At 41.8% G+C, this 18,956-nt stretch overlaps 1 protein-coding gene across 1 annotated transcript in view; it reads left to right on the forward strand.

Annotated features, from left to right (window-relative positions):
* Positions 1-18,956, forward strand: part of Gycalpha99B (guanylate cyclase 1 soluble subunit alpha 2) — a 308,541-nt gene that overhangs the window by 277,775 nt on the left and 11,810 nt on the right. Inside the window, exons 11-12 of the mRNA XM_019040394.2 lie at positions 2,139-2,305; positions 17,801-17,944. Coding sequence (XP_018895939.2) covers positions 2,139-2,305; positions 17,801-17,944 — 311 coding nt within the window. The remainder of the gene's footprint in view (positions 1-2,138; positions 2,306-17,800; positions 17,945-18,956) is intronic.

Below are 18,956 nucleotides of genomic sequence, written 5' to 3' on the forward strand. Positions count from 1 at the left end.
TTCATCATTTCCCTTCTTAGTCTATAACAACCACCCGGTTCACTCCATTTCCCCTTTGTCTATCAATTTCAATAATCACTGGCTGCATTTGCAACCACAAGATGACAATGACTCGTATTTTTTGTAGGAGCGTACAACGTGAGCAAATCTCCAAAAGCGATCCTCTAGTAAAGTCGTCTTTCAGTCGAATGAATTTTTAAGTGTGCTGTGATAAGGACGGACACCGGTTTTAAGGGCAGATCTTGCAGTGGAAAGAGAATAATCTGTTGAGTAAACTGAATCGGCGATGCTGAAACCAAGCATGTCCTTAATCTGATTAGCTGTGAGCTACACGCACTCTTACGGAGCTGAGGTATCGTCAGATAATGAAATTGTTAGGTTTTAGCAACGACGGATTCAACTGAGAGTGGATCCGAATCGCATAATCGAGTCCTTGCATTTTAAATAGTGTTTACTTGCCGCTTCACGCTGACTTTCAAGTGTTGCCAACTCTTGAATTCCCATCGGTGCTCGGGTTCTTTCGAATTACTCCGTCCTAGAGTACCTTTATAGGGAGAGTATGGACAACTCGATTTATGTAGCTCTCAGGGTCCGGAAGAGCGACAACGTGAAAAAACAAAAATCCCTCGAAAAGTGCCGCTGCCAACCTTTGCATTTTAAGTATGAATCAATAGCATTGTAAATAAGCGTTTTTGAGGATTAGAAATTTTAAACTAAGAAAATGTATGTGAAATCAAAGTTTTATACGTTCTTTTATAATTTTTGATCAGTGTAACTACTCTCGATCGGAGTTTGAATTAGTACAAATAATTTGAGATCATAGTTTGGCTGCCTTTTTGGGCCCTAAGAGCTACATGACCTGATCAAACCTAACCTCCAAATTTTCGAGTCGTCCATACTCTCCCTCTAAAGGTACTCTACTCCGTTCGAATTGAGCGTGGTCGATCAAATGAAATCCTATTGCAGTGCGATGTTGCAAAGTTTCACATGCTCCATGCACATGAGCATTTTTATCATTCGAAAGTGCAAGTATTACTTCGAAAATTTCAAGGAATTTTCGATAAACTGCTGATAAAGAAGAACATATCTCAATTACACTGTTTCAAAGTGTCCTCTACAATTTCGTGGTACTAGCTGAGAATGAAGGAATGAACATGTTAAAATACTCACCGAATATTCTGTACAGGCAAAGAAAACTAAATTCAATAATTCTCTGTGGAAAATTAATTGTGAGAAATTCGCAAGAGCCGAAATCGAGGATGATTAATGTTTCCGTATGTCAAAATGCTACATATTACTTGCTGAATATGATGGAAAATTAAAGAAATTAATTTATAAATGAATTTCACTCATCACCCTAGACATCATTTGAATTGAGTGCAATTCACATATTGAGTTTGAGCTTGGGATACAAAGATAAATTCCCCTCAATTAAAATACAAATCTCAGATTATTTGTTGCATATTAAATTCATTTGGATTGCTTTTGGCCAACGATAATAAGCTTCTAAACGAACTCTTTTTTGGACTTTACTTTTTGGAAAATATATTTTGTTTCCCCTCCGGTAAACACTGCCCACGTGTAGAGCGCAAAATTAGATCGGGCAGTGCTATTAATTCAAGGTGAGTTTCACGATAACGCCTAGATTCAAGTGATACAATTATTCGTGTTTGAAAGTTGTCCGTATTGCAAACGGAAAAATTGAAGGCGCGCCTCCAGTTTTTTCAGACTCAACAATACGCTACCACCCATGTTGCGCGGCCTCAACCACCGAGGGAGGGTCGAGAGCTCACCCTTTATCGGATTACCGCACAGTGGATCGAGCCAATTAATAAGTGAGGTCGGAGAGATGTTTGACCAAAACTGCAAATTTTTATGTTTATTTCGTCTCATTTTAAATTTTAAGAGGTGCCTCTAGGAGAATATTCTACGAGGAAACCAATGATACCACTTTTAGAACCTCAAAGTTTTGAATAAGCGGAGTTATAAGCTTTTAAAGTTTCCAAATTTTGTCCGACCTATTGACTTGACGACCTATTTTCTCCTATTGACTCGATCCACTGTGTACCGGTTCAGTTTTGAATTCAGGATAACGTCGCCTCATCGCTACATGTTGGTTCTATGTTCTCTGTCGGCAGGTGAAAGCATAGAGGCAAAAACGCACGACGATGTGACGATGCTGTTCAGTGATATTGTGGGCTTCACCTCAATTTGTTCGACGGCCACGCCTTTCATGGTCATCAACATGCTCCAAAGCCTTTACAACACATTTGACGCCTTCTGTGGTCAGCTCGATGTCTACAAGGTAAGAATCATCTCACTTAAAAATTCACGGCATGGATAGTATTCAATTCATCTTACAGGTGAGATTTTATCAGAGAAGAGGGACCCTCCACTGGTATCTTGCAATGATGGAAGCTTTTACTGTCGGGGCTTCAGCATTCTACTGTTGACTTACCTACATGGTTGATGTTGATGTGACAGTGAAGGAAGCTAATGAAAGAGCAAGGATTTTAGATGATGAGGTACCAGCAAAAATCCTGGATTCGCCGATCACCGAGGACATTCGCTCTTAATTAGAGGCTTTTAGGCAACTTCCAAACAGTCTTACGACGTTTTTCCCTAGTATTCTTTACTATGATGGGTTCGGATGTATAGACCATTAACGGAATGATCGTCGTCTCCAGAACGGAAGGACATAATTCCTTTCCAAGGTTGCAAAATTGACACAAATTATTAAATTTTCTACAGGAATACAACTTTGTAATTTCTGTCCAAAACGTCGCTAATTTTGCGTATAATTACAGAAAAAAGCAGTAAAATGTTCAGTCCAAAATTTCCAACAGTGTTCTAGTAAAAATTATAATTTTAAAGTGGATGTTTTGAAACGTTGGTATGTTATATTTTTTTTTTCCTCCGAGTTCTAAAGACTAGGTGTGGCAACCCAGCCTCGAGAGCCACTTTTACTGCCATGAAATGCACTTTGACTACTGATGCAAACCGCAATCGTTACTCCTGGTTGCTCGTTAACCCGCTGAGCCCCCGCCGACCCCCCCCCCCCCCCCACCGGAGTACAAACTTTTTAATGATCTCATGGAAGTTACGGCTACGGCCGCGTGGGAACCACCTATGAAGACAGGAGTTCGAATTATGCGCTAACCCTCGGGTTACGGAATGTTCCAGTCGATTTCGGAAATCATCCCCTGCCAATCTCCAAGGAAATTCAAAGGTTCGACGTTTGAGCGGGCCCATGAAAGCAACGCTTTTCAAAATTTTCGTTTTTTTCGACGTCGAATCGCCTGACTTTAAGACTACATTGTGTAGTGAGGAACTACCATTTCATGCTCATTTACAGGTAGAAGCATTCATCCTTTTTGGGAATCATCAGCACATACGTTATCTCCAGTGGCGATTTTGATGTTGGCAACACTGATTTTCCTCAATTTGAATCCCTATTTGAATTGAATATCGATTTTAGGTGAGGCAACAAGAATCGATTGTTTAATATACATTTACATGGAGGAAAAACAATATTGCCAACTCTTAGTAATCTCTACTATTAGCCAGGAATATTAGTTCATAACTACATGGTGTGGTCATGGTCAAACTGGTCCACGGGGAGTAAAACCTTTCCTTTCTCTGGGAAATTTCATAAAATTCAGAAATCACCAATCGATCGATCGATCGACTATCGAATCGTTCTCAAAATTGCTGAAGAAGACCTCAAATATTGCTGGTATGATTTTGGTGGGAGCTGAGGCAAGCGCTCATCGGCGTGAAGGGAGGGGGGAGGGATTGCCGTAGGATCATAATTGCTCCCGTCTTGCCAACGTCAATTAATCGGAATCAATGAGCCCGCTTAAACGACTCAGCCCCGCCCCCGCACCCGCACCGACAATCACATCGACAGCGCCTCAGAATCGCCTTCATTTCCGTCGCCGATCATCCCGCATCGTCGCCGGATGTCTTCCGGCCAAAACAAGTTGACGAGTTCTTGAAAGACAGGAGCCAGACCTCAGATGCATCCTAAGAGGGGTGGATGAAAAATGGACAGAACAAAGCAAACTAGTTATTCAGGCAGTTATGCTGGTATGGACATGTGCAAATAATGTCGGAGGAGAGGTGGCCCAAACAAGTTTCAGATTGGGGACCACCTGGGAAAAAGGCGACGGGGACGTCTTGTAAAGGGATGGCGGAGGGCGTTGACAAAGAGATGTTGCGGTGTCAGTCGCCCGATGACCTCTAGAAAAATGGGCATATCGACGGTGCAAGTCGGCAATCACATAACTCGTTTGCGGTGTCTGAAAATCTTCGTAACTGTGTAATTTTTTTAAAGGAGAACAAATGGGCATGATTCCTCGCAGTTTTTGCAGAATTTTCCTCGCACATAGAAGAAAAATCACGGCAGTTTTAAGGAATTACCGTTGAGTAGTTTTCCGTTTAAAGAATGAAGTATGACAGGAAGTCTGCGACGTCGCAAATCGAGTTATGTGATTGCCGACTTTCACCGTCGATATGTGGCGTTTGGGTGTCGCAGAGCGTCAGAGTGCGTTGTAGGAGCGACTTTATACATACTAAACAAACTATAGTCATGTCTACATTGAAATTTTTTTAAAAAAGACTCAAGTGCAGTAATTCGTCGTCTCTCGAACGAAGAAACGTAACTTTCATTCCAAGGTTGCACAACTGATTCAAACATTCAATTTTTATAGAATATACTCGCTCAATTTTTGTTCCCAAATTTTTTTCTGATTTTCCACGAGATCAGAAGAAAAATCTGGGAAGTTTTCAGTAAGAAGCGCCCAAGATTCTCCTGGTAAAAGAGCAATTCAGAGGGGAATTTGTACAGCGTTGAACAGAAATACGTCCGACACTCGGATTCGAAGGTTGGCAGCCACATTTTTCCAGTGTTTTCTCGAGGAAAGATTGACCACTTTTGGGGGGGGGGGGGGGCATTAGAGCTCCATATTTCGACATGTTTATCCTTTCCAGTATTTAGGCACTCTGCAAATCGCCACCTTTTTTCTGTGATAAAAACACCGCGGAAAACCCTGAAGAGATTCGGCAACCCCGCGTGGGTTAATTCGTTCTCATCGGCTGCGTATTCGCTCCGACATCTTGAAAACACGAGTGTTGCGCGACTTTAACTCGAAAAGGAAATTCATAATTAATCTCCTTGTCAGGCACATCTACGCTCCGTCTTTAGCCTCTTGTTTATCTCGTTATCAGTCTAATCAGGCTTCTGTTCGCTTATATCGGAGCTGGGATTAGGTTCTCTCCCAGGAAGCGTATGAACAGACCCTGCCGTTCGCAAAAACGACGGTTTTGCCGTATTTTAAAGGTTAAAATGGGATTAAGCGATTGTTGTCCTTAACATTTTACTGTGGAACCATTATTTTTTAATTTGTTTCCTTTTTTTGTGTTTATACATCGTCAACTCAAATAAGTATAACAAGCGCCTTCCTTGACGAAGTGGAGTAGGAAATGACTTTTGCGGATTTAGAACTTTTCTGGTTTTAAAATAATGATTTAGCTGTCAAAATTGTAATTTGTAAATTTCCACACACAAAAAAATATGTTTTAAGATGTATTTGTCTTCCAATATTTTGAGAACGCTTCTTTATTCTCTGGTATGAATAGTTCAATTTTAAGATTATTTCATTTTTAATTTTCAATCGTATAAGGTTAAACGATCTCTAAGCCGTAATCACCATTAATATCAACTCTTCAACTTGTGTATAATGAGGCTCTTTTACTGTCGAGATACTTCGAAAAACGAACTGGACACATTTTCTTTAGTTTCCGGCAATCAAAACGTTAAAATGGCTGCTTTGGATTTCTTAATTTTAAGAACAATTTTTCTTATTATTATCATTATTTTCTTTTCTTTCGTAAAAGCGACTCTTCAATTCGAGAGAAAAGTTAAAAAAACGAGGCCCGATTCAGTCTCTCCTGTTCTTAGCTGTGCTGTTCACGTAAACTTGGAGGCGCCACTACAAATAAGACAAACTAAACAAACACAATAATCGAAGGAAAGGAAGCGTGTTGTGGACGGCGCAGAGATACAACTATTCGTACCCGATGGATGTGCGTGTTGCACCTGTAAAATTGAAGGCGCGATGGCGCGAAGCGTGAACTCGCAATATTCCACTCTATGCTGTCATTGAGGTGTCGCTTAAATTCAGTAGAAAAGTTAAAGAACCAGGCCTAGTTGCGTATTTTCAATCTTCAACTCCGTTGCCTTTTGATTTCTTTCCAATTTTTTTTTCTTATGTGATATCTTATTTTTTTAAGATGCATTTGTAGATCTATAGACCTGAAGCTCATGTATGTACCGGCCCCATGACTCCCCCATAAGAGAAAGTTGGGTCAATTTGACTCGGCTTGGGATGTTTAGGGGAAGTTGTCAAAGAAAAATTCCGTGACCCTTAGTTTTTTTCTTTCGTTTTAATTTGATGTCTGGTTCTTTTTTTACGATGTATTTGTATTCTATATCCAAAACTCGTAGATATGTACCGACTCAAAACAACCCGCGGGGCACCTGTTTTTAACAAACCTCGCGTTTCAGCCCTATTTAGGCATCTAAGGGTTAACCACAATGTAAATACATAGGATCTCCTAAGGAAAGGAGCTGTGTAAGGAATAGCCCGTATAAATACGGCCCCTAGATTTAAGTGGGCGATAGAATTAACATTCCCTCCGTGCTTGAAACTTTTTGCCTACCATTTCCATCGATTTCACCGATGGCCACTGATTTGGTAAATAAAACACGTTTAAGTCGAAGTTTTGACTGGAAGAACATGTTGACGCTCGCTTTGAAGTAGAAAGTAAACTGAGAGAGGCGTTATCGCGTGGATTAACGTTGTTTGCCAGAGGAATTTTGCTCTTCAAAACCGCGGGCAGCGTCCAATGCCAGATTGAACTTGAAATCATGAGATTTGCTCAGTAACTTCGAGTGCCGTCCGAATGTCTCCACTCAGATGAATCTTTCGGGAGACCGCGTGAGCTATTGCTCTCTGAAAACTTCACTTGTCATTGTAGGATTCAAATGCAGCCGCGGAAGGGTTGCGCGCAAAATGCGCGTGAGAGGAAAAAGTTAATATTTTTTTATGTGAATTTCTCGGAAACTTACGAATGTCCTGTAAAAACTTTGTACAATGGGTTTTTTACAAGCAAGAGATACAGCTAACTGAAGATATTTTTTAAGAGTTAATCCGCTCGAAAATCACGTTGGGCACATCTGAAAAGTCTGAAATCCACTCTTCAGCGCAAAATCTGCGTAGTTTATAACAAGATTTTTCAAATTTACTGAATAAGCGAGCAGTTTTTCGTGGTGGCCGGCAGCTAGGTTTCGCCGGAGATAGACGTGACCTAAATAAACAAACAATCTCGCGAAATGTTATAAACTCTCCTTGCAAAGGTCATTGATTCAAAGCTTTTATTTTTGCAAAATAATGAATGTAAAAGGAAACAAACGCTTGAAAACAAATAAAATCATAAAATAGAAAAAGTTAGGTAATCGTTGGTTTGATTTGAGTAGTTCTTTTTCACTCATCTGTATTTGGAAATCCGGTTGGCGGTGACTGAGAAAAACTGCCCTCAGACGCAGAGAACTTGAAAAAGCGTGTTACAAACTACATAGATTGCGCGCTAAGTACCGGATTTCAGACTCTTTTGATGTGCCCAACGTACGATTTTCGAGCGAATTTACCATTATTAGATGTATTAAGTTGACTGTATGTCTTGCCTGCAACAGACTAATTAAAATCAAGAGCACAAAAAATAATCAGAAACATAACAAACAAACAAACAAACAAACGTACATAACCGTCAACAACATGATTAACAAACATAAGTCTCTTCGTCGAACAACACAAGATCTGAGGATCTGATAAGTTTGAGGGAGCTTTATTCAGTTGAGCTGCAACGCGGTTGAAGGCGCATTAGCGCAACTATTTCGACTCTCGTGTGTTGTTTTGCCTACTCGCCGGTCTCAAAGGAGTTTTGAGCGCTGGCGGAACTCAAGCTTTGAAGTGTTCATCAGCTCGAGCGCCTTACACAAACTGCACCACGATGTGTAGCGTCTTTGAAGACGCAGCTTGGAGGCTATTTTGGCTCGTGTGTGTAGGATTGGTCTTTATGTTTTTGATGTCCCAGCGTTTTTGATGGAGTTTTAAGCGCAAGCGGTTTCAAATCCACCTCACTTGTTTGCGTCTTGGATGCATCGTTTATTGAGCCTCCTATCAAGACTGCATTGCCCTCGCTGCCGAGAAATCAAAAAGTTTCATTCTTTCTATCCCAAATATAAATTCACTTGAAATGGTTTACATCAAAAATAATCCTTTGCGCGCTTCTTTTTCGGTTTTTGCGGCATCTATCTCGAGTCCTCCCTGCTTGTGAGAAAAAGTTATTTAGGGTTTTCCGTAGGATTTTACAAGGATCCCTCTAGAGACTCATAATGCCTCAATTCATCCCTGCGTGGAGATAAAAAACTTCGGTTCTCCTGAAATATCAGTTTCCTGTTCAAAGAACCGAAGTTTTAGGTCACAGAAGTCAAACCTTCATTCACGGAACTTAATTTGTGCTTCGTGGTAATCCTCGTGTTCGCTAACGACAATTTCAGTTACCGAACCGAGAGCCGGGTTTCGATTACCTAAATCTTCGGTCTTCGGTCTGTCACTCCATTCGAGTCAAATTGCGGTCCTTGAGATCGAGGTTTTCTCCTCCGCGTACACCTTTTACTTCAGAGCGTATTGCTTTCCAAGAAATTATTTATTGCTATCACAGAGGCCTTTGATATCGAGGTGGAACTCTCCTCACGTCCGACCGTCCACAAATAAATGATGAATGTACTGAGATACAAACCGAAACACAGGCGCGCGATCTTGCGGCTGAGACGGGCAATTTTCTCGCTCTTCCGAAAAAAGGGCATATTCAATGTACACTTGAGCCCTGTTGTCCATATAGCTCCATGCTTTTCTAGGCTCACGTTGGGATTGAGATGCGCCCTGACGTCAGAAGAGGAACGATTTGTCAGGCCCGGGCTGATCTGCGGAAGAGTATTTGGGTCGCACGGTGGAGCGAGTCAATGGAAGAGGTTAGATATTATTTGGAAGCTTTAAAAACTTAGATCTTTTTACTAATGAAACAAAATGTAAATTGTTTAAAGAGGTTCCATTGGTTTTTCTTGTACAGGCCCATTTGGACGTATTTCTGTTAAACGGAACTAAGCGCCAAATTGAGTTCCATTTAAGGATTTTAGAATCCCGGATAGCGCGTTCTGTCAAACGGAACTAAGCGCCATGGAATAGCATTGCGAGTATAGGACAGAACAAGCATCGCGTTCCGCAACATCCGCCAATCCAAGCCCTCCTCTCCCTTCCTCCCCCTATGGCGCTTAGTTCCGTTTGATAGAAATACGTCCATTTAAAAAACACGTCTCAATAGTTTAAGAGTGACGAAATACGCACTGAAAAAAAAGTTTGGTCGGTTGAACCAAAGTTCGGTGCTCCGTATCATGCCAACTGACACAGTTTGTGAAACCAAATTTTTGGTCAGTCAAACCGAACTTTCGGTTCGTGCGACCGAAGTTCAACGGTAAAGTGAACTGACGAAAGTTCGATGTCATTCCAACTAATACAGTTTGTCAAGCCATATTTTTGGTCCGTCAAACCGGACTTTCGGTTCGTGCAACCGAACTTCAACGGTAAAGCGAACTGACGAACAAATTTTGGTCGTATGAACCGAAAGCTCAGTTTGACAAACCGAAAAGTTGGGATGATATAACGCCGAACGTTCGGTGCATATGACCGAACTTTTTTTTCAGTGCATAAATATTTGCAATTCAGCCAAATTTTTCTTGTACGGTTTTTTCGTTAGGCAAAACATTTCTACTGGAGTTCGGTAAATGTTGTTTCCTTGGAAAGGTTTTTTTAAAAACCATTATCGGTCGTTACGAGTTCGCTTTGTGCGACCAAACCATATAAATTTCATCGAATGAAATTTCAGACCGAAAATTTCACGAACAAAATTTCATTGATAAAGTTCGGATTTACCGAACTTTTTTTAGTGTACGGATCTGGGTGTTTCCTTGGATTTTTAACCCCTAGTACGACACACACACAAAAAAAAAAAAAAAAAAAAAAATTCAAGTGCAACTTTTTTGTCTCTGAGTGCGGCGAGAGGTGGACTCGTTAGAGGAACTGGGAACTCACCTGCTAATACTCGTACTCTCCGGAGGACTTTTTTCTCTGAACCACCGCGGGAGGGGGCGGCGGGAGGGAGTTAAGGTAAAAGAGCGGTGAGAGCGCAGGGGCATCGTTTGAACGATGGCCTTTTTACAACTTTGTATGAGGGTTCAAAGGTTGCTCAAACCGCCTCACCTCGCGGGAGATTTATTTCTCCTGCTCCGGCTCCGCGCACCTCGGCCTCCTCGACGCGGCTCGCGGCCGAGTTTTTGCACTCTCGGCTCATGTCTCTTCCTTTCACGGCGGATTTATCCGGCGGCGTAAGTAACGTCCGGATCCGCGGGTAATTTTCTCCGGATTTCCAAAAGATCCGAGCGAAAATCAAGTTGGGATACGGATGGTAGGGATCGAGAGATTCTTGTGTGAGGCATAGAGAGACCTATTTCACTCCCTTAAGCAATGATTACTCTGGAAAAAAGTATTATGGATCGTATGGGTCGGATGATACAAATTTTCAATTTTTCAAAAAGTTCCGGATTTTCAAACGATCCGAGCGAAAATCAAGTTGGGATATGGATGGTAGGGATCGAAAGATTCTTGTGTGAGGCACAGAGAGTCCATTTTCCTCCCATAAGCAATGATTACTCCGGAAAGAAGTATCGTATATGAGTCGGATGATACAAATTTTCAATTTTTCAAAAAGTTCCGGATTTCCAAACGATCCGAGCGAAAATCAAGTTGGGATACGGATGGCAGGGATCGAAATATTCATGTGTGAGGCATAGAGAGGCCTATTTCACTCCCTTAAGCAATGATTGCTCTGGAAAAAAGTATTATGGATGGTATGAGTCGGATGGTACACATTTTCAATTTTTCAATAAGTTTTAGGTACGTTTATCTTTGACTCTTTACAGCAGTTATCTATAGTAATATGCAGTATACTTATGAAGAGTCTGGTATGTTCATGTTAACACTATGACGGAAGAAAGGCTGCCGAAGAAGATGCTTAATTGAGTCCCTCCCGGGAGGAGCGAAGGGGACGTCCAGGAGTGGCAACAGCTAAGGGCTAAACAGCTAAAACATTCAAAGCAATGAGTGATAGTGAATTATTGTTGGATCCTGAAAAGTATTACAGAATCAAAACATTTGGAGGCGGCACAAATGATATATCGATGGCCAAAGTGCGAAACCACGTATCTGCATCGCGGTGTTTAAAAATTTCCGCTCCCATTTTATTTTTCCCCTATGGACAAGCCAGCTTTATAGCTTGTAGTTAATACAGATTATTCTACTGACAAAGGATGTTTTCAAGAAATTGCGTTGACTAGTTTTCCAAATAAAAACTCAAATAGTCAAGAAGTCTGCAACGTCGCAAAAGGAGGTTCATTGTGTCACACTTTGGCCTTCGTGACTTTTGAGTTCAGTCATCTTTATGAGGCAGCGATAACGTGAGAAATTGGACTTGATTGCGTTGGCAGAAAAGGTAAAACTTCAAACAAGAGGGATGAGTGCGAATGTGAAATGAGAGCGTCCACTACTTGATTTCTACTTGTATAAAGTACGGAAAAGGGGTATGATGCATGATGAGTTCTCCTCTGCTCTCCACTCCGTTGGAGGCTTGACAGAAAGTTTCGGATGTGCAAAGGACGTTTCGGTCGGAAAACAAAGGCTGAGCCCGATGAAAAATGAGGGTTTTATTGATTGCGCTGCGACAATTAAAATGATACATCAAGGTTGGGAGTCTCCCACTCGGCAGGTCATGATGAGCTCCGACGTTGCCTCATATTCGATTTTATTTTGAGGTTGAAAATCCCGTTTTGGCATTTTGGTGCATACTTTCCCTCGGTCGAGTAGATCGAGCTTCTTTACATGTTTCCGTATAAGCCTCTCAAAGAGCCTGAAACTGACGAACCAATCAGAAAACGACAAAGATATGACAATATTGTTCCCTAACTCTAAGTCAACCTGGATCCAAAATCCGTCCGTATACCATACTTTTCCCATGTAGAAGGTAATTCTAATGTTTGTCCTCGGCGCCCGGAGAGGGAATATTTTTTTTCTCTTTTTTATTATTGCACTGCCGTTCTAAAGAACGGCGTATGAACCCTTAAGTATTGTCAAATTTTCCCTGGTAAAATAATTAATTACAAGGAAACTTTTGAGCATCTTACCTTGAAATTTTTAGATACACCAGACTAAGGTATGAATGAAATTGTACGACAAATTCCTAAAGAAAATGTCCGAAAAACGCGCAAAAAATTCGATTCTTGTCAGGAGAAATTTCGCATTTTTGGATTGTTCTCTCGGTGTTTTTCCTTAGCACGGGCAATTTTGTGCCGCATGGCAACGCAGGAGACGCGCAATATCTCATTCGTCGCGGGATTATCCTTTGCGGCGGGTTGTCGAGAAAAATCAAGCAGGGATTGCGGGATTCCACCGCAAATATGCAGAGCGGACCCGTGCGGCGTTGCCGAATTTCGTGCCGTAGTTAGTTCCTCAGGGTTATTCAGCGTGAAGACTGTTGTTTTTCCGTCCGATCTGGCAAAGTGCGGGTCGGACTCCATGACACTCAATCCGCGATGCAAGGTGGCGGTGAGTAGACACGACCCATCGCGTCCTGTCGGAGTCTACTCTCCGCCGAAGGGGGGATTACTGCCATGGTAAAGAAAAACCAGTGGTGGATCCGGGGGGGGGGCTGGGGGCATGATGGCATGTCCCCCCATCTTGGGTCCAAAAAAGGGGGAAAGAGGGGAAAAAAATAAAAATTCTCCTTAAAGTTACTGAATTGGTGTCAAGACAGAACTTCAGAAATATAGAACCAAGTTTACTAAACTAAAGGTTACTCAATGCCGCAGAAATAAATAGGCCATATACCAAAATAAAACTTCTCTGAAAGAGGTATAATTCGTCATTTTACAACTTTCAAATAATGCACAAATTATATACCTTAAACTGATCAAAATTCAATCTGGGAGGGGTAATTTTTCCTCAGTACTGTGGATTCGGTCGGCCCTCGATTAGGCGTTATGTTTTTTTTTTGTTGCCCTTTTGGCTTGCGATCGAAGGCATGAATGATGGTCTCACTGAGGAAATGGGCCCCCTGGTAAAAATTGGCGATAAGAGCTGCGTTTCAAAATACCATAGGAATTCTTATAGCCGGCTTCAAAAAGGCTACAGAAAATCATATAGCTGGCTGTAGAATGCGGAGAAAATCATACGGCCGGGCTATACGGAGCGATAAAAAATTATGCAGCCGGGCTATAGTTCTTATAGCCGGGCTTTACACTTAATCGCCTGGCTGTTGCTTTTTCGCCATCGATTATAAAAGGCTATAAGAAATTGTGTAGAAATTCGTGTGCTTTGGAAATCATTAAGTTTCATACGGAACCACCTTAATATTTACAAAACACACGTTATATTTTCCTTTAATACATATTTTTTTTCATCAATTAAAACGAGAATAACCCATACAGGATGTGCAAACATTTCCAAATCATGAGTTGAATAGGTAACGCTGACTCCCCCAGATTTAATATTAGAGCCTAACACAAAGCGGAGCGGCGACGCACTGGCGCCTACAAACCTAACAGGGATACTTCACGCATTGCGCAACGCGTGAAGTATCCCCGTTAGGTTTGTAGGCGCCAATACGCGTTTCGCGCTGGCTGCCCGCCTGCCGCACCGCAGCGTGCCACGGCGCTTGAAGAAACTATTTCACACCAGAGGTATTGCACAGTATCATACGAAACTGAAGGCGCTCTAATATATTAGGAATGGCAGGCATCCATCAAAAGTACGGAAGTTCCTCGCAAAATAAATCAAGATTCTACGGCCCAAAAAGAGAGCAGTGGTCCAAAATCTCACTAAGTCCCAGCATCCGTAATTAGTGACGTTTAGCATTCACTTTATCGCCTGGCTGTGAGTTGCTTAATCGCCATCGGCTATAAAAGGCTATAAGAAATTGTGCTGCCGGCTATAGAAGCTATTGGAAATCTTACAGCCGGCTGTAGGTCTATGATATTTTGGAACACAGATTCTACTGCCAATTTTTACCAGGGCCGTGCATATAATCGCACGTTGTCAAAATAATTCCGAGTCCCAATCTTTTTAAAAACTTGGGCATTAATTTCTCCGAAATTTCCTGAGACTCCCATTATTGCGATTTAGCGCATCCATGGATGCAGAGTAAAGCCTTGTATTCTTGTGCGTGGAGCATCATCAAATTGCAATTAATATCATGCGCATGGCGAAGAACTTCAAAAGCCCAATCGTGTCTCGGAGCGCCTTCATTTTCTGCGATACTTTTCGCTTTGTCGCGGAGTTAGTGTAGTTGCCTATCCGACCGTATCTCATCTAGGGCCTTTAAGTCCACTCAGGTGTGCTAGCACTACTAACTGCTGTATTCAAGGAAAATAAACGTATCTACCCATTCCAGGCGTAATGAACATTAGTTAAAAAAATATATTATGTATATAAAAATGTTTTCATGAATTTTTCATACCTTGCAATCGCCGGTGATTGCCGGTTGTTCAGGACCGGTTGCAACTTTGAAAATCTTATATTACATTTTCTTTTCTAGAGAGGCTTAATCATCATTTTAACGAAAAATTTCGTTTGCTTTTTCCTTGTTCTTTTGAACATCTTTTGAAAATGTCACGTCAAAAATAATGACGAACAAAGCATTCTTTTGAAGCAGTAAAATATGAACGCGAATTTTCAGACACTGCGTTGAAATCCGTGGTTTGGTAGTTTCATGATCCGCGCGCTAACTTTCTTTTGCCGTTCAACCAGGATGCTGTCCTAAAAAATCCCCGTTAAAATGTGAAAACTTTCATTATAACCTTGGCAAGTATGCAATAGAGTTAATTAAGCAGAAAAAAACTCAGACGGGAAAATTGAACAAAAAGAAAGCATGAGGGTCTCAGGATGCCAAGAGGGTTTACAGACGATGACAAATAAATAATTTTCCCCAGTTTTGCTATTTTTTCTCTCTATTTCTGTGTTTCCAACCTCCCTCATCTCTTTGTTTTAAGTTCAGCACCAGCCAACGGATTTTGACATGTACACAGACTAAGTCTTCCCCATGAAAGATGAATGCTTCAGTATAGCTTTTCTTGTCAGGTACACTGTCCCTCTGAGGAATAGCCCAGTATATCGGGTGAGGGTATTAGGGAGTCTTTTATAAAAAACGTTACGTTAAAAATCGGATTTTTACACCCCCCCTTTCCCTTCCTCCATCCCCCGTAACGCACGCGTAGCACAAGCCTACACTATAACACGCTACAGAGCCCTGTTTTACTCCAATGATGTGAGCATAATTACTACTGATGTGCGTCATCCAACACCGAGCAGGTGGCTCACTCCTCACTTTTATCCAAAGAAATGAGGATTGAGGTTAGATTTACATGTTTTTCCATCCTCCTCCCGATCCATTTGCCTTTGGGTCCATTTCGATAAGTCGATTGCTTGCAAATCGTTAGTCGGAGCGTCATCAAATGACCTCAATCGATATAATCCTAAGTTAAGGGCCGTTCAAGTATTGCGTAACGCACCTAGGGAGGAGGGGGGTTTGAAGGAGCGTTTCAGTGCGTTACAAGGGGGGCAGGGGGTCAAGCCCTTTGAAAAAATGTACAAAAAATTTAAAATCCCGCCCTTCCCAAATGAATCTCTTGAAAATAGGGGAGGGGGTGTTAGGCCAGCGTTACGTAATTCCTAAGGGGTGGGGGTGTAGGGCCTCGTTACGGGTGCGTTACGAGGGGAAAAGGGGGTCTAAAAATTGGAAATAGTGCGTTACGTAGGTAACACTTGAGCAATGTCTCTTAGCAATGTTATGTCACATACCAAGGTCATTGATGATTCAACAATCGACTCTCTGGTGGCCATTCCAAAGGTGCGTACAGAGACAAGAGACCCTCCACTAGTATCTTGGCCATGGTGGAAGCTTTTACTTTCGGGACTTCAGCATTCTACTGTTGACTTACCTACATGGTTGATGTTCAACAACGTGTTGGCAGTTTCGTTTCGCAACCGAGCCGAAAATGGCCAAAGTTTGGAAAACTTGTTTGGCTCATGACGTCACCCGAAGCTCATCAGCATGTAGGTAGGTCAACAGCCGAAATTAAGGTGATGACTGTTGCTCCCTTATAATTGGACGTATTTCTATCAAACGGACCTAAGCGCCAGAGGGTGAGGGAGGTAGAGGGGGGCTTTGATTGGCGGCGGAATCGGGCGTCCGGCTTATTCCGTCCTATACTCGCAATGCTTTTCCATGGCGCTTAGGTCCGTTTGACAGAACGCGCTATCCGCGGCATTCTAAATTCCTCAAAAGGAACTCAAATTGGCGCTTAGTTCCGTTTGATAGAAATACGTCCAATTTTCGATAAGGAACTGTTGAATCCCTGAAAGTAAAAGCTTCCACCTGTCGCCAAGAGGCCAGTGGAGGGTCTCTCGTCTCTGGGTGCATAGTCGGTAGACTGAAAGGATTGAGATGGCAACACTCTAGGCAGTACAATCCGGATGAGGCGAGAAATTAATCACGGCACAAATCGTGTTGTTCGGATCTCCGTGCCGTTGCGAAACAATCGAAAAATATCGATCGAGCCCGGAGGAAATCGCGTGGGGCGGAACAATAGATGGCGTACAAGTCGGGGCAGGCCCCCGCGGGTGTAGCACGCGTCTTGACCTGATTAAATTTGCAAAACAAAACGATTGATCGAAGCGGAGGGCCGGGCGCCGAGCCGTGAATTGTTGAGTGCCCGTGTTTTGTCCCGCGCTCATAATTAGCTCCCATCATAAATCATAGCCCGGATTGATTTTCCAGCGCCGGCCTGTTTCCGCTCGCTCACTGTACCTGCTTCAAAGTGGGCCCAAAAATTCACCCATAGGTCGACGCGTAGGGCTCCCGGGCGGAATTGCCAGATTGTGCTGAAAAATCAACACTTTCCCCCTCTTAAACCCATGTCAAATATCCTCATTATGTTGCACAATTCGGCAACCTTGCTCCCGGGTGTGATGAAAAACTAGCCCTCGTGCTGAATCAGGGTGTCCACCTTACGGAGGAGGAGCTGTCCATAAATTGCTTAACGTGATTATTCGATTTTTTGACACCCTCCGCGATAGTATCAATATAAAATAATTACGTAACCATAGTTACGTTAAATTCGATCTCACTGAAGACTGGAGGAGGTCATTTAGCTTCTGTCAATTAAGAAGTCCCGCATATCAAGAGACAAGAATGAATAGGACTAAAAACTAGCATGGGAAACTAAGAAAAAATGGTAAAAATTTAAGGTAGGTATGCCACAAAAGAGACGTGGGGGACCGCCAACGTTAACACAAAGTTAATTTTATTACGTTCTCTCGAAATCTTGGTTAACTTCTGCGTAATTTACTGCATTCCTCTGAAATAAACACTTTTTAAATTCGAATTTCTGTGACCTTTGCGAAAACCTATTTTAGTCAGAGTTCAAAACGCGTGTTTGGTAAGGAAAAAGTGAGGAAAAGGCAATAAAGAGGCAAGGATCTCAGGTGAAATAGCAGCAGTAGACACCCTGCAATGTAACAAGCTTACAGTTGATAAATCAATCATTTGTGATTTTCATTTCTAATTCCAGGTAGAGACGATTGGTGACGCGTACTGCGTGGCGAGTGGGCTGCACAAACAGAGCGCGTATCACTCGCAACAAATCGCGTGGATGGCGCTCAAGATGATACACACATGTTCCAAGCATCTCACTCACGACCAAAAACCGATCAGAGTAAGTATGCTTTTGCATCGCTTCACAACGAATAAGTCGTCATGATTTCATTTCAGAAGTAGCGTTTGAAGTTGGGCCGAATTCAACGCAAACGTACCAAGTCGCGTTTTGAGGGAAAATGAGTTGGAAGGGTTTTTGAGTTCAACTAATTGTTCATTTTCTCAAGCCAAAAATTCAAAGTCGAGAAGGAATATTTCGAACGTGATAATTGTCGTTAATCTTAGTTCTTAACATTGTGTCTCTAAGAGGAGTAACATTTCAAACTTCATTTCCTTGGTTTAAACCATGCAACTGTGTCAGTGCGTTTCTGTTTTACGCGGTTCATATAATCTTTGATTTCAAATTAACACTGTTAATAGCGTCAACTGCTTCATCTTTGAGCCCACGAAACTATAATACTGCCTGTCTGTCGCTAAACCCATATGAAGTTGCGATGAATATAGGTTAAACTCATGCGGGCTGAGGATACGTACTGTATCTGTTTTTGCCTAATCTTTGAAGTGAAGGCGAACAATTTTTCTTTATATTCTTTTTTTCGTTTCGCACGAGATGAGCTCAAACTTTCGGAGTAAACTGCATAGAACGCTTTGCAAACCAAAGGAACTGCATGAGAAAAATTTTGTATAGATCATGGAGGAAATTAGGGGATGATTCCTGCCTCTGAATTGTTTGAAATGGATTACATTTTGCAAGAAGGAACTAATATTTATCACTATTTTACATTTTACATCCTTAAAACCTTATTTACCTAGGGAGACTAATAGCAGATCATGTGTTGCTACTAAGCTGAGCCAGAAATAGTAGTTACGTTTCGCTTAACGAAGTCCAGATTTAGTGGCAAGCGTGTTTGGCTTCCAATTCATTTTGGCTAACGACAAAAAATTAAATCTTTAAGGCAAAAGACAAAATTTGTCAAATTAGTTTTCGAAAAATTATAACAATTCACAAATTAAACGAGAGACAATATAGTGGCTGATTTTTAAAAACACGGATGTAGTGCTACACAATCTTT

Source organism: Bemisia tabaci, chromosome 3, assembly GCF_918797505.1.
Source record: "Bemisia tabaci chromosome 3, PGI_BMITA_v3".
Lineage (NCBI taxonomy): Eukaryota > Metazoa > Arthropoda > Insecta > Hemiptera > Aleyrodidae > Bemisia > Bemisia tabaci.